Below are 13,724 nucleotides of genomic sequence, written 5' to 3'. Positions count from 1 at the left end.
TCAAGCAAGCCTTTCAATATGTAGCCTTAACATTTATTTAAACAGGCCCAATCATGTGGATGCTTAGTATCTGGCATTGTACTGACTGCTGCAAAAGGTATTTTTGCATTGCAGAGGGGGCTTTTTTCTTGATCAAGCATGGTGCCCGTTAGTAAGTATCTACAGGAAGCCAAAGGCTTTTCAGCTCTCAAACATTTAGATTTATATAGCCTCAAACAAAAAGAAGCACAAGAAACAATATGGCGTTGTTTTAATTTCTGTTTGTTAATTTATTTTTGTTAAAGATTGGTTCCTCTGGTATTAGGATGGCTGGCATGGCTGCTGTGTAGGATGTGAATTGCTGTGAAAGTCAGAAGCAGGAGGATTAGTCCACTCCTCCTCAGTACATCTTTGTTTTGTTTTTTTTGTTTTTGTTTTTTTTTTTAAAAAAAAGAAAAAGAAAAGAAAAAGAGGATTCAGCACTCATCTGGCTCCCCCTTCGCCCCGCCTCCCCACCCAAGGAGGGTTCCCATGGCCCCCTGCCAGGATCCTGCAGCTGGGGCTGCCGAGGTTCTGGTACTCAGTAGCGGCAATTACCAGGACAAAAAAGCACTGCTTATTCTGATCAGTAATTAACAAAATACTGATGAGTGACCAAGCTTGATTTTAAGTTCTTCTGTCTGACATTAAAGTTGACCAATGCACTTTTTTTGAGACAGCAATATAGAGCCTCGTCTGCTATGGGAAAGGGTGGAGAAACTTGTGCCGAGACCCGGCAGCGGCAGTTCCTCTGGCTCAAGTAATTCCAGCTCACAGCCAGGATCCCATCCTGGATCTCAGAGTGGCTCTGGTGAACGGTTCCGAATGAGATGTAAGTCTGCGGAATGAAAATAGTCTATGTAAACCCCCAGGTGCTCAGTGTGGTATGCTGTTAACTCTTAGAGCTATTGAGAATGAGTGAATGTTTTCAGGCTTTTAGGCTGACTTCCAGTTTGAATTTGTGCTGTGGACATAAGGTGACTATCCCTTGACATAACCAGTGTAACGTGAGGGAGATGAGTATTTGGGTCTTCTCTACACTGTGTATGTGCCCCGGTTATAGACATTAATCGCAAGCCAATGATGTTGCTGAAGTGATGCAAACTGTTAGGGGCACATCATCAGTTGGGTGCAAACTGAAGTAATTGAAGCTGCACCAGTGCAAATCACAGTGGATTGTGTTTTTTCCTTTCAGCCCTAGCAGTAGTGCAGGTAAGCTTGTGTCTGGCCCCCTGTGAATGAAATAACCAATATAGACAAGGCCTTGTGTTCCTTTCACCATAGAAATAAAAGCATTCCTAACTTAACAATGACCCATCTTTTTGTGTGTGTGTGTGTGTGTGTGTGGTTTTTGGTTTTGCACATAGCATCATCCAAATCTGAAGGTTCACCATCTCAGCGCCAGGAAAATACAGCCAAAAAACCTGAAGAGAAGAAGGAAGTCTTCAGACCCAACAAGCCTGCTGTAAGTTAAACATATCTGTGTTGGTTATCTGATTTTTCACTTGACGTTAGGTAGGTCCATTACAAACACTTTCATGGTGACCCCAAGCTTTGAAAGTGAATTAGAGATTGGGTTTGGCAGTTCCAGACTCTGAAGCGTTAAACATTTAAAGGAACTTTATTTGCTTCTTGAATTTATTTCTATTTTCTCATTTTTTTTCCTTCCAATCCTCTCCTTTCATTCTGTGTACTCTTCGGGTGGCTGGACCAATGTTGATTCATATGACTCAACCATGCCATTGCTGTGCCAAATGGTGCAGGGAGAAGTGGTAAGCACTTAGTTATGACAATTGAATGTCACAGCATTTTTCTTGCCATTATGATGATAACCTATTGTGCCTTTAAATGTGTTAGTCTTTAAAGTCAGAATAGATTATTCCAGTGGTTCCATCTAAATCAAAATCTATTAATCTGTTGTTGATTCTTGTATTGCCATACCACTCAAGTGCTCCATCAAATGAAATCCTTTAAAGGAGCACAGTGTCACTCATTACATCAGTTTATAAACAATGTGAAATGTTTTATACAGCCCATAGTCAGTTGAACAGACAGCCCAGTAAATTTAGGCTTTATTTCAGCTTTGCTGCCAAAGTTTCCTGCGCGATAGCTCGTCACTGTGCAAGACTCCTGGGGAGGGAAAACGATGGGCTCCTTGAAACAATGTATTTTAGTGTGATCATTGCTTTAGCAGTGCAGGTGGGAGGGAGAGGAGGCAAAGACCTACGTAGTCTTAAATGACCAGGTTTTTGTTGTTGTTTTAATATACCAGTGAAGCACAAAGAAATTAGCAAGCCAACAAAAAAAACCTGTTGCTGGGAGCTAAGGAAATGCAGCAGCAAACTGAACAAACTTGGTCCCTGCAGCTGAGTTGTCAATACTCTGCCTCTCCTCTCCAATCTGCAACTTCACTGTTGCATTTCATGTTTTTTATCCCCCGTCTCATGCATGTTAGGATTTAACTGCCTTGGCAAAGGAATTGCGAGCTGTGGAGGATGTGCGACCGCCCCACAAGGTGACAGACTATTCATCGTCCAGTGAAGAGTCAGGGACGACAGATGAGGAGGAGGATGATATGGAACAAGAAGGAGCAGATGAGTCTACATCTGGCCCAGAGGATGCCAGAGCTGTGTTAGTTGTTCTGTGTTGTTTCTAATTTTTGTGGCTGTTGAAGAAAGACCTTAATGTATATTTTGTTCATTAGCACTCTGTAATCAAGAGAGCTTTCAGGAGTCTGTCAAAAACGCTTAGTTGTCAGTTAATACTCACATTTCTGAAACGCATAGGGTAACGTCTTCAAAAATGTTCTGTTTTCAGAAGTGACTTTCGTTTAAGTCCTTTTGTAACTCAAGGAACAAGAGCCCAAATCGCTTTTTAAAACAGGACTTAAGCGCCCAAGTTACTTTGACACCTTTTTCTGACAATGTGATGCTTTAAATCTTAGTTAGTTTGTCCTGTGATACCAGAAGCCAAATTATAGTGTTGTGTGTCATTACCTTCCCTCATTTGCATTTTATGAAAGGAAAAACACTTGTTTTTAGCAGTTTTACAACTTAGAGATTCTCCAAGAAATAATTTTTTGATGAGTTATATCAATATTCCTTTCTGGACACACCTTTAAATAATCTTAAGACATGTTTTTGATACAAATACCTGAAGACAGAACTAAAACAGAAGTGTTATGGTGGTGTCTTTATCCAAGTTATTTCTTGCTTGATGCACAGATCAGCTCTGAACTTGAGCAATGGTGAAACAGAGTCAGTGAAAACCATGATTGTCCACGACGATGTGGAGAGTGAACCTGCCATGACACCTTCCAAGGAGGGTACTTTAATTGTCCGACAGGTATTGTATTTCCTTTCCTGCACAGTGTTGTTCCTTTTCTGTGATCATTAACCCACTTCCTCATTTACTCATTCTGTTTTTTTACATTTATGTTTGTTGTCTGTGTTATCAAGACCCAGAGGTAGAATATTTAGGATGAGCAGACATTTGATGCATGCAGAGACGAGAGTAGCCTCCATCCCTTGCTGCTACTGTTTTGCATGCTTTGCCGTGACACCTATCTTAGCATCATGCAGAGTACCTCAAAGTTTGTGTCAAAAAAGTGATAGACAAGCTGCACTCAGAAGAGAAGAGCTTAATCTGGTTTTCTGGTGGAACCAGACTCTGGATCTCAAGAATCAGAAGGGTGTTGGGGGTCGGGGGGGTAGTGCTCAATTTTTTTAACAGCTTTAAGCCTTAAGTCGACAACGTACTAACAAAAAAGCAAGGTAGTGAATATTTGGTGATGGGGTCTTGGAGGGAACATAATAACATACAGGGCAGTAATTGTGGGTGGTTTGTTGTTTGGTTTCCTTCTGTTTTGAAACGCAACATTTTTTATGATTGCAAAGATGGTTCCCAGTGTATTAAACTAGCTTATTCATTAATGAGTCTCTTAGTTCGTAGGACCTTCTCAGTAATCACATTCTTGAGTTTTGCAACGGTGTGTCAGTTTTTAAATTGAACCCTGTGGTTTGCTAATTAAGAATTCATGGTGACAGTTTAAGTAGCTAGGTTAGGGAGCTCACCAGCTATTCCAGGTTCTGATCAGAATGTGACTGAAGCTAGAATTAAATAAAATGATGGCAAACAACAAATAGAGAGAGTTTTTCTGTGTAGTAGTAGCACAGCGTAAACTTACTGGCATAGTTACTCTGGTAAAGGAACTGGCCTTGCAAGTGAATCAGATTAAGTGAGAGGCCCACATCTGCTTGCCAGAGGTGCGGTGTTTACTCACTTCTGGAAGCTCAGCACGCTGCTAACCCAGACATCGAGGCACAGGTTACTTGGTACATTAAAAAAAAAAAAAAAAAAAAGAGAGAGAGAGAGAGGGAAAATAGGTAAAGCTGATAGGGATGTAAGCCTTAAGCAGCACTTGAGCAAGACAAGTGTGCCTGTTTTTTCTACAGAGTACAGTTGACACAAAGCGTGCCAGCCATCATGAGAGCAATGGCTTTGCCGGTCGCATACACCTCTTGCCAGATCTCTTACAGCAAAGCCATTCCTCCTCCACTTCTTCCACCTCCTCCTCCCCATCCTCCAGCCAGCCGACACCCATCATGTCCCCACAGACACCCCAGGACAAGCTAACTACTAATGAGGTATGTCTTGCACCACAGCTGGCTGCTTTCTTAGGGTTATTCCAGTATTGCTTAATAGCTAGTTGGCAGAGGAACTCCAGCCAATCTTGCCCTGCTTTTTTCTGTCACTTTTCTCCCACCCCCTAAATAACACGTTTCAGTTCTGTGGTAAAAGCCCTTAACTCTAGATCAGTTTTACCCCAAACTTGCCAGTTCACTATTTTTGCTTTCTACAGTGAGTCATTAATTGCATGGCTTTTGTTTAAACTAAACTTGATTATTGTATATTCGGACAAGTATTTTTTTAATTGCTGCATTTTTGGGAAAGTAATCATATAAAACCTGGTATTTTTGTCTTGACTTTTACCATAAAAAGGTGTAAATAACTAGGCATGTGCAAGTAGTTCTCTTGTACAAACTACCAGCACAATATAAGAAACTGGTTCCAGCTTCACTGAAGGATTTTACTTCTTGAAATTGCCACCTGGGGGTTGGTGACCATTTCAGGAGGAAAGCTGAATTGTTTTGGGTATTAGTTGTTAGCAGCTCTTCAGGCTTTAACGTATTGTAGTGCTGTGAAAAATTACCATGGAAAAATGACTCCTGCTTATTCTCCAAGACTGCTTTTTATCTCTGTTTGAAGTCCTATCTGAGGACTTTGCTGTTGCAGAATTTTATGCCTGTTATCTTTGCTGGCTCTACAGTGCTAAGAGGGACTGTGTTGCATTCTTGTAAGCCTAGAACAGAATTGTTCACTAAATCCTGCTTATATGGACCATCCTCGTACTTCTGCAATTCTTTGAAGATGATGGGGATGCACGGATGTGAATGAATTTATCCTGAACATCCTGTAATGCTGGTGGCAAGGAATGAGAAGAAAAGAATTAAGCATGACATTCAGTTTTCAGGTTGCACAGGCAGGCTTGGCATCTTTAAACTTAAATAAGTATGATGTGGAGTCAGTCACTATACATGTGCCACAACATGTTGCTTTTTCTCAGAATAGAAGTGAACTTTAAACACACAGGTGCTTTGATGTCTGTGCCAGGCTGAGGTATTCAGTGTACAGCTACCAAAAAAACCTAAAGTAATAGTGATGAAAAATTATCAGAGAGGTAGCCGTGTTAGTCTGTATCTTTGAGAACAACAAGAAGTCCTGTGGCACCTTATAGACTAACAGATATTTTGGAGCATAAGCTTTCGTGGGCAAAGACCCACTTCATCAATGTTTCACAATAGAATTTAAAAACATTTGTGAAATGTATTGAACGTTACGGCAGAAAGCTTTCATTTTATCACAGAAAGTCAATCAGTGTAATGCTTGTCATTCTTGGTTTTCAGCTATGCTTCATTAGTCTTTTATCTTTCTAAAAATATCCTCTGAGAGGGTACTTAGACCAGTTCAGTGATTCAAAGATATACCTGTTCATTACATTTGTTCTAAGTAACAAATAAGCAGCATTGAATCAGCATAGTTCAGACTAAGTTTGGACAATGAGATTATGGCAGTTGTTTGCAGTGGCATTGAAGTTATTAGTAATGTAGTTGAAAATACATTGCTTTGCAGAAACGTTCAGTATGACTAAGTCCAGGAATTATATTTAGTGAGGATGGTGGAGGTTTAGAGGGGAGAGGGGTTTTAGACTGGTTAACAGCAAGGAAACTCTTCTCGCCCTGTTTGCAAAAGCATAAGATGAGCTTAGCAGAGACACACCACTTTTGTCCACAGTAACTTTACACATACAGACAAACATACTTTCACCTTTTGATTGTTTTATACTTGTATCATTCTGCTTTCATGTGCAATGTCATCACTGTAACACTTAACTCACTAAACTGTCAAGGGTTTTTCAGAGTCATTCCATCACCACTTTTAACAGTTTGTTGTGTCACTTGTCTTTCTCCCTCCTTTGTGTTTAGAATACCAAACTAAATAAAGCAGCAGAGCTGTGATCAGTTACATGTTCATAACTTCATATCACTGTTTACTGCACCTTTCACACTAATGAGCCCCTTATTGATACAGGTGTGATATTTGCTATGAGAATTGATGGTGGAAGAAACTGCTGGAGCTTTCTGGCAAGAGGCTCAGTTTATTTAAAAAAAAAAATAGAGGATTAACACCAACTGCCACACGTTGAAATTTCATCAATCATAGATGTGAATGCCTGATCCCAGTTGTATATAGATTTTTGTTGCTCAGCTCAAGAGATCAAATTCAATAACACATTAAGTAAGCTCATTTCAGAAGTTGTAAAACAAAAATATGTACATAGTGGGCAGTTCACAAATAGAAAAAATATGGAGTGAAAGTAGCACTAGCTTCCAATAACTTCATGAGTACCTTGAATATTTTAACCAACGACAGAGACATTCCTTTACTTTTGCCTGTTGAAATGACCATTCCTCAAATATCTCCTTTAAAATAACAGGGATAAAGAACATGCTAACTACTTTTTTGTGGTAATGTGTGAAATGTGCATATATTCAGATGTGATACCTGCCCTGTATGTATGTAGGAAACATAGAAAGTTGGGGTTGGGGAAAGGGCTTCAGAAAGAGAGAGGGTAAAATTCTGTGGTGACTTTGGAAATGTTTCATTGTTATCATCGCTTTTTGTTGTCATTTTTATTAATAAAGTTGAAATTTACATTGCAGACTCAGTCCGCTAGTAACACACTGCAGAAACACAAATCTTCCTCCTCCTTTACACCTTTTATAGACCCCAGATTACTACAGATTTCTCCATCTAGTGGGACAACTGTGACTTCTGTGGGTAAGTAACGTAGATGCAAGAAGACAACTGGAAAAAAAAAAAAAAACAAAGAAAGGTTTGGTGACTTGCCTTGCTCTTTAAAGTAGTTTAGAATGTTTCCATCATGCTTATTACTTGATTTGCACTGGATTTGCACAGTTTATTTTCTTTTTCCATTTACATTTCTTACAAAAAGAAAGGCTTGTTTATTGTTATTAGTTACTGAGCTGGGTTATTTAATAGGAAGTATATGGTAAATATCTGGTACTGAGAAGGTAGTATTACAGGTGCTTTTTTTCTTTTCCCCCAGTGGGATTTTCTAGTGAAGCCATGAGGTCAGAGGCGATAAGGCAAGATCCCACCAGGAAGGGATCAGTTGTCAATGTGAATCCTACCAATACACGACCACAAAGTGACACACCAGAGATTCGCAAATACAAGAAGAGATTCAATTCTGAGATTTTGTGTTCTGCCTTATGGGGTAATGTATATTTGCCTGTTTCCCTTCCCTTCCCTCCTCTCCCCTTTGGTTTTGGGCTTTTTTCAGTTAATGATTGATTGTTTTTTTAAATATCGCTAAGCACGTGAGGAATAGGTGGGGTTTGTGTTACAGCAGTTATCCAGTGTCCAGATAAGGCCATGCATTACAGCACAAAGAGGGACTGAAGGTGGTCGCTTGTAACTTCTTGGTATATATGAAAGCAGTAGTTCCACATCTCAGACCACACCAGTTAAAGCTTAACAACCTAAAATGGGATGAAGAATGTTCTACATTAATTCTTTTAGTAAAGAGAAATAAGCGTCTCATGTTTTAGGATATCTGCATACTAATCAAAGCTCAGTCTGTCCTTAGTGAGATCTAGTTACAGTAAACTTCAATATCTGGCATCCCTGGCCCAGGAGGTTGCTGGATAATCAAATATTCTGGATAATCTAGAGTACTCACTTAGACACATCATGGAAGGGCGCAGGGAAGCACGGAGTCGTATATTCTCAGAATTGAATAATAATAATAATTCAAAATTTTGTCAGCCTGTTGGACTGTCCTTTTGCCACTTTTAAAACCTCTTTTATTATATGTCTGCTGCAACTTTTATGGGGTTAAGGTACTCTTTGTTGCACATTTTGTGTCAAAACAAAGTTTATTTGGTTAACAGTAGGTTCAAAAAGGGTATTGCATTTCATTTTACTTCTCAGACTTCTTGCAGACACGTCACCAGGCTTGATTAGAAGCCTGTGCTTCATGTTATAACTCTAATATTAGTCACCTCCTACCACACAGAGCTGGAAGGGACCTTCAGAGGTTGAGGCCCGTTCCCTGCTCTCACAGCAGGGCCTATGACTGTCCCTGACTTTGTTTGTTTGTTTGTTTTTTTAAGATCTCTAAACAGCCCCCTCAAGGAGTGAAGTCACAATCCTGGGTTTAGCATGCCAATGCTCAAATCACTGAGCTATCCCTCCCCACCCACACATCAGTCTACTTGGAATCACATAATTAACTAAGGAGAATAGGCCAAGTCATTTAGGAAACGTGTTTGAGACTGTGGGTCACATTTTCTTCCCAACTCTGCTCAGTGCATTTGGACTTACGATCACAGGGCACCAATGTGCTGTTTAGAGTTAGGGCTCAGTAGCCTGGGCACTAATTTACATGAGCATCAGCCTCAGTTATCTTGTGACAGAGGAGGACTGGTCTGGTACTCATTTCCTACCTTGGTGTGCCCTCTTGAGTAGGTTAGTGTAGGAGTCCTCTCCAGTGGTTTTATAACAGTGGAAAGTTTGCCTGTGCTATGAGAATTCAGCACCGGCAACATGAATTGCCAGAGTCCTGCTCTTTTGGTACCCCGTCTCATTATTTTTTATGCCTTAAAACAAAAGCACTAGACAGTTGTCAATGTTGGAAAAAGCTGGAGGAGAAAGAGTTGATCTTTCCCCAGAGTCACAGGATTAGTCAAACCAATCTAATAGCTTTCTTTGATAGAATAACGAGCCTTGTGGATAAGGGAGAAGCGGTGGATGTGGTATACCTAGACTTCAGTAAAGCATTTGACACGGTCTTACATAATATACTTATCAATAAACTACGCAAATACAACTTAGATGGGGCTACTATAAGGTGGGTGAACAACTGGCTGGATAACTGTACCCAGAGAGTAGTTATTAATGGTTTTCAATCCTGCTGGAAAAGTATAACTAGTGGGGTTCCGCAGGGGTCTGTTTTTTAGGACCGGTTCTGTTCAATATCTTCATTAACGATTTAGATATTGACATAGAAAGTACACTTATTAAGTTTGCAGATGATACCAAACTAGGAGGGGTTGCAACTTCTTTGGAGGATAGGGTCATAATTCAAAAGGATCTGGATAAACTGGAGAAATGGGCCGAGGTAAACAGGATGAAGTTTAATAAGGACAAATGCAAAGTGCTCCACTTAGGAAGGAACAATCATTGTCACACATACAGAATGGGAAAGGACTGCCTAGCAATGAGTACAGCAGAAAGGGATCTAGGGGTTATAGTGGACCACAAGCTAAATATGAGTCAACAGTGTGATGCTGTTGCAAAAAAAGCAAACATGATTCTAGGATGCATTAACAGGTGTGTTGTGAACAAGACACGAGAAGTCATTCTTTCGCTCTACTCTGCGCTGGTTAGGCCTCAGCTGGAGTATTGTGTCCAGTTCTGGGCACCGCAGTTCAGGAAGGATGTGGAGAAATTGGAGAGGGTCCAGAGGAGAGCAACGAGAATGATCAAAGGTCTAGAGAACATGACCTATGAAGACAGGCTGAAAGAACTGGGCTTGTTTAGTTTGGAAAAGAGAAGATTGAGGGGGGGGACATGATCGCAGTTTTCAGGTATCTCAAAGGGTGTCATAAGGCAGAGGGAGGGAACTTGTTCTTCCTTGCCTCTGAGGATAGAACAAGAGGCAATGGACTTAAATTGCAGCAGGGGAGGTTCAGGTTGGACATTAGGAAAAAGTTCCTAACTGTCAGGGTGGTCAAACACTGGAACAAATTGCCAAGGGAGGTGGTAGAATCTCCATCACTGGAGATATTTAAGAAGAGGTTAGATAGATGGCTCTCAGGGATGGTCTAGAAAGTGCTTGGTCCTGCCATGAGGGCAGGGGGCTGGACTCGATGGCCTTTCGAGGTCCCTTCCAGTCCTACTCTTCTATGATTCTGTGAATCTATGATTCTATGATGAGCCTGGGGCCACTGTAACAGTTTCATCGGCATCGCGTTGTACACGTTTTTGATGTGTAGGTAAATATCAATCACTATTTTACTGAAAGAACTCAGAGGTGTAAAGTGACTTGCTCAAAGTTATACAGCAGGCGATTGCAAGAAGTAGGCTCAAACCCCACCTCTTCTGATACCTGTTTCTCTACTTGATCCACTAAATCAGTGGTTTGCAGCCTGTGGCTCCGGAGCTGCAGGCAGCTGTTTAAGGACTTGTTTGTGGCTCCTGACATTATAATTGTAAAGGGCAGGGAGGAGGGCAAGAAGAAAATCCTCCTGATTGTTTTCAATAAACGGTAACCATCTAAAAGCCCAACAGTGAACAACTTGTATCTAAATAGCAAATGATATGTGATCTTGAAATGCTGGAAAGGCCCCGCTTTAATATATGCAGTGCATTGCAGGATATGATACTGTATCAGTGTTTTGATTGCGTTGCTAATAAAGTCTTAATTCACGTGTATTTCAGCTCTTGAATTACTGAGTTTTTCACCAAATAAATACAAAAATAACGTCTCTTTGCTATTTTGGTTGCTGACCCCTGCACTAAATCATAATTATTTCCAAGCAAGTTTCTTAACTTCCATGTGACTCTTCCTCCATGTGTAAAATAGAGGGCAATAATATTCAGTATACATGAGGGCTGAAAATGTGTGTGCTATAAGATTGTGGTAGATATATTGCTCTCATTCTGGCTGTGGCCACACTTGGCCAAAACTTCAAAATGTCCATGCTTATGGCCAAATCGAAGAATACTAATGAGGTGCTGAATTGAATGTTCAGTGCCTCCTTAGCATTTGCATGCTTCCAGCCACAGCACTTCAGCTGAGGGGAATAAGGGGATTTCGAAATATGCGGGGTCCTTTCAAAAAAGACCCCTGTGTAGCTGCTTTGAGCTACACACGTTCAAAAGTGGCACTTTAGAAGAGTCGTGGCTGGAAGCATGCGAATGCTAATGAGGCGCTGAATATTCAGTTCAGCGTCTCATTAGTATTCTTTGATTTGGCCACAAGCATGGCTATTTCAGAGTTTTGGCCAAGTGTGGCCACAGCCTCTGTGTATTAGGAAACTGGCTCACCAAAGCCGTTTTCTGCCATTTTTCAAGCCTGGGTGTCTGCCCATAGCAAAAGTTTTGCAGATATTCCGAATGCTTGAAAATGAATACTTTTAGGTGCCTAAAGATAGGTTCAGGTGTGATAGTTTGAGGCCATTGAGCTAAACAACTTTCTTGGGAAGCACAGTCATCTAGGTAAACATACGAGACCTGAATTGTAATCTGATACCACCTAGCTTTCTCTGTTTCACTTCACCTCTCTGAACTAGATTCACTCTCTGTAAAGCAAGGATATCATATGGGTGCATGAGGGCAGTGGGGGAGGGAGAGGAGTAGGAAATTGGGACAGAAGAAGTTTCTGCCCAGTATTCTTTCAATGGGGGTGGATGTTTTGGAGGGCTGTTACCATTCCATCACCTCTTCATCAGCCAGTATTATTAAAGCTCACTAGTGTCAGTTTTTGTCCAAACAGAGGCTTAATATTTTTACTTGCTTGCATGTGAATAATTTTTAGTCCCATAAAGTTTGTTGCCAGCACCAGTGCTGGCTCTCAGCGTTCTGTGCTGTTATTTAGCTGTAATGTACCCCGTAATGTCTTCTAAGAGCCCAGTGAGCAACGGAAGTGTTGGTAATGCTGCTAAACAGTACTGACCTCCTGTGGTTCGGCAAATTCTCTGGTTCAGTACTGGTCAAGTCCTGAGGGTGCCAGACTGGAGAGGTTCAACCTGTGGCATATGTGTGATAAATTTGATATTCCACACACCTATCCCAGTTAGCAGGGAGGCTCTCTGCTTGTCCACGCATCTGCCAGGCGTCCAGATTGAATCATTACTGGGTTGTTCTGTAAAGCATGATTTCATCAAAATACCCGGAAAATATGCATTGGAATTTGGGTGATTTGTTTTTGTTTTTTAACCTAGGAGTGAATTTGCTAGTGGGAACCGAGAGTGGTCTGATGCTGCTCGACAGAAGTGGTCAAGGAAAGGTTTATCCTCTAATAAATCGAAGACGGTTCCAGCAGATGGATGTACTCGAAGGCTTGAATGTCTTGGTGACAATATCGGGTAATGCTCATTTTCTTCTCATTTGTTACTTCTCTGTAAAGCAAACAAACAAAAAAACCTGTAACTTTTGTATTGTGCAATATTTCATGATGCTCCTGAAGTGTTCCCTTGATATCTGTTTGAATGACACCATTAAATCATCTGACGCAGCGTATAGTCCAATAGACTTGTAAACCAAGATACCGCATAACCCAGCTTGTGTAATGTTCATGAGTTGGTGTAGTCAACATCAGTGACGAGAGTCTGTGGTTCAATCTCGTGTGAAATTCTTTTGGCTTTGTTTACTCTTTGCATGAGTCACGATTCAAACACTCTGACATGTCCGGTTTTGTTTCCTTCAAGAATATTGCTTCCTCTAGTCAGGCACGTTACATTAACCCTGCAGAAATTGGTTCAGCTGCATATGGCTTAAGGATTGCTCTGCATCCTGGCTTTTACAAGAGAGCAAAGGAGTACAGTGAGAAGGAAGGGTTTCTACCCACAGAGGCTGCATCTATCTTGTGAGCCTAGGGATTGATGCCCAGCTTGAGCAGACATACTCAGGCTGGCTCTCATCGAGCTATCATGACACACACAGTAGTGGAGCCACGCTATCTTGGGAAGTAGCCATAACACAGTGGGCTGTCCACCCTAAGTGTGTACCTGTGCCACTGCTGCTCATGCTACTGTGTCTGCTCTACTGATTTTAGCATGCGAGCTGGATGAAAGCTAACAGAGATTCCAGCTCACAAGATGACTTGGTGGGGGATGTCCACTGCCTTTTTCTTTCTAGGTCTCCTTCCTACTATGCCACCTCTCCTGACTCCCCCACCAGGTCCTGGCTAGCCTGAGACTGAGTTTTCCCTGGGTATCTTTGCATTCCCTATTTAAAATGTTCTCTCTGCCTACATCAGTCAGAGTGAATGGAAATGTGTAATTTTAACCAAAATTACCCCAACAGTCTAGGTCTGGTTGGTTTAAAGGAACTTC

The 13,724-nt window shown here is 41.2% G+C and overlaps 1 protein-coding gene across 2 annotated transcripts in view; it reads left to right on the top strand.

Annotated features, from left to right (window-relative positions):
* Positions 1-13,724, top strand: part of MAP4K4 (mitogen-activated protein kinase kinase kinase kinase 4) — a 237,334-nt gene that overhangs the window by 203,082 nt on the left and 20,528 nt on the right. Inside the window, exons 18-26 of one of the 2 annotated variants that reach the window (XM_074991454.1) lie at positions 699-850; positions 1,386-1,483; positions 1,782-1,790; positions 2,474-2,649; positions 3,243-3,363; positions 4,473-4,664; positions 7,302-7,419; positions 7,709-7,879; positions 12,612-12,755. In XM_074991454.1, the coding sequence (XP_074847555.1) occupies positions 699-850; positions 1,386-1,483; positions 1,782-1,790; positions 2,474-2,649; positions 3,243-3,363; positions 4,473-4,664; positions 7,302-7,419; positions 7,709-7,879; positions 12,612-12,755 (1,181 nt within the window). The remainder of the gene's footprint in view (positions 1-698; positions 851-1,385; positions 1,484-1,781; positions 1,791-2,473; positions 2,650-3,242; positions 3,364-4,472; positions 4,665-7,301; positions 7,420-7,708; positions 7,880-12,611; positions 12,756-13,724) is intronic. The other variant, XM_074991463.1, reaches the window with a different exon arrangement.

This window comes from Carettochelys insculpta, chromosome 1 (genome assembly GCF_033958435.1).
Source record: "Carettochelys insculpta isolate YL-2023 chromosome 1, ASM3395843v1, whole genome shotgun sequence".
NCBI lineage: Eukaryota > Metazoa > Chordata > Testudines > Carettochelyidae > Carettochelys > Carettochelys insculpta.
The sequence above is the reverse complement of the archived record's forward strand: the minus strand, read 5'-3'. Positions and strand labels throughout refer to the sequence as shown.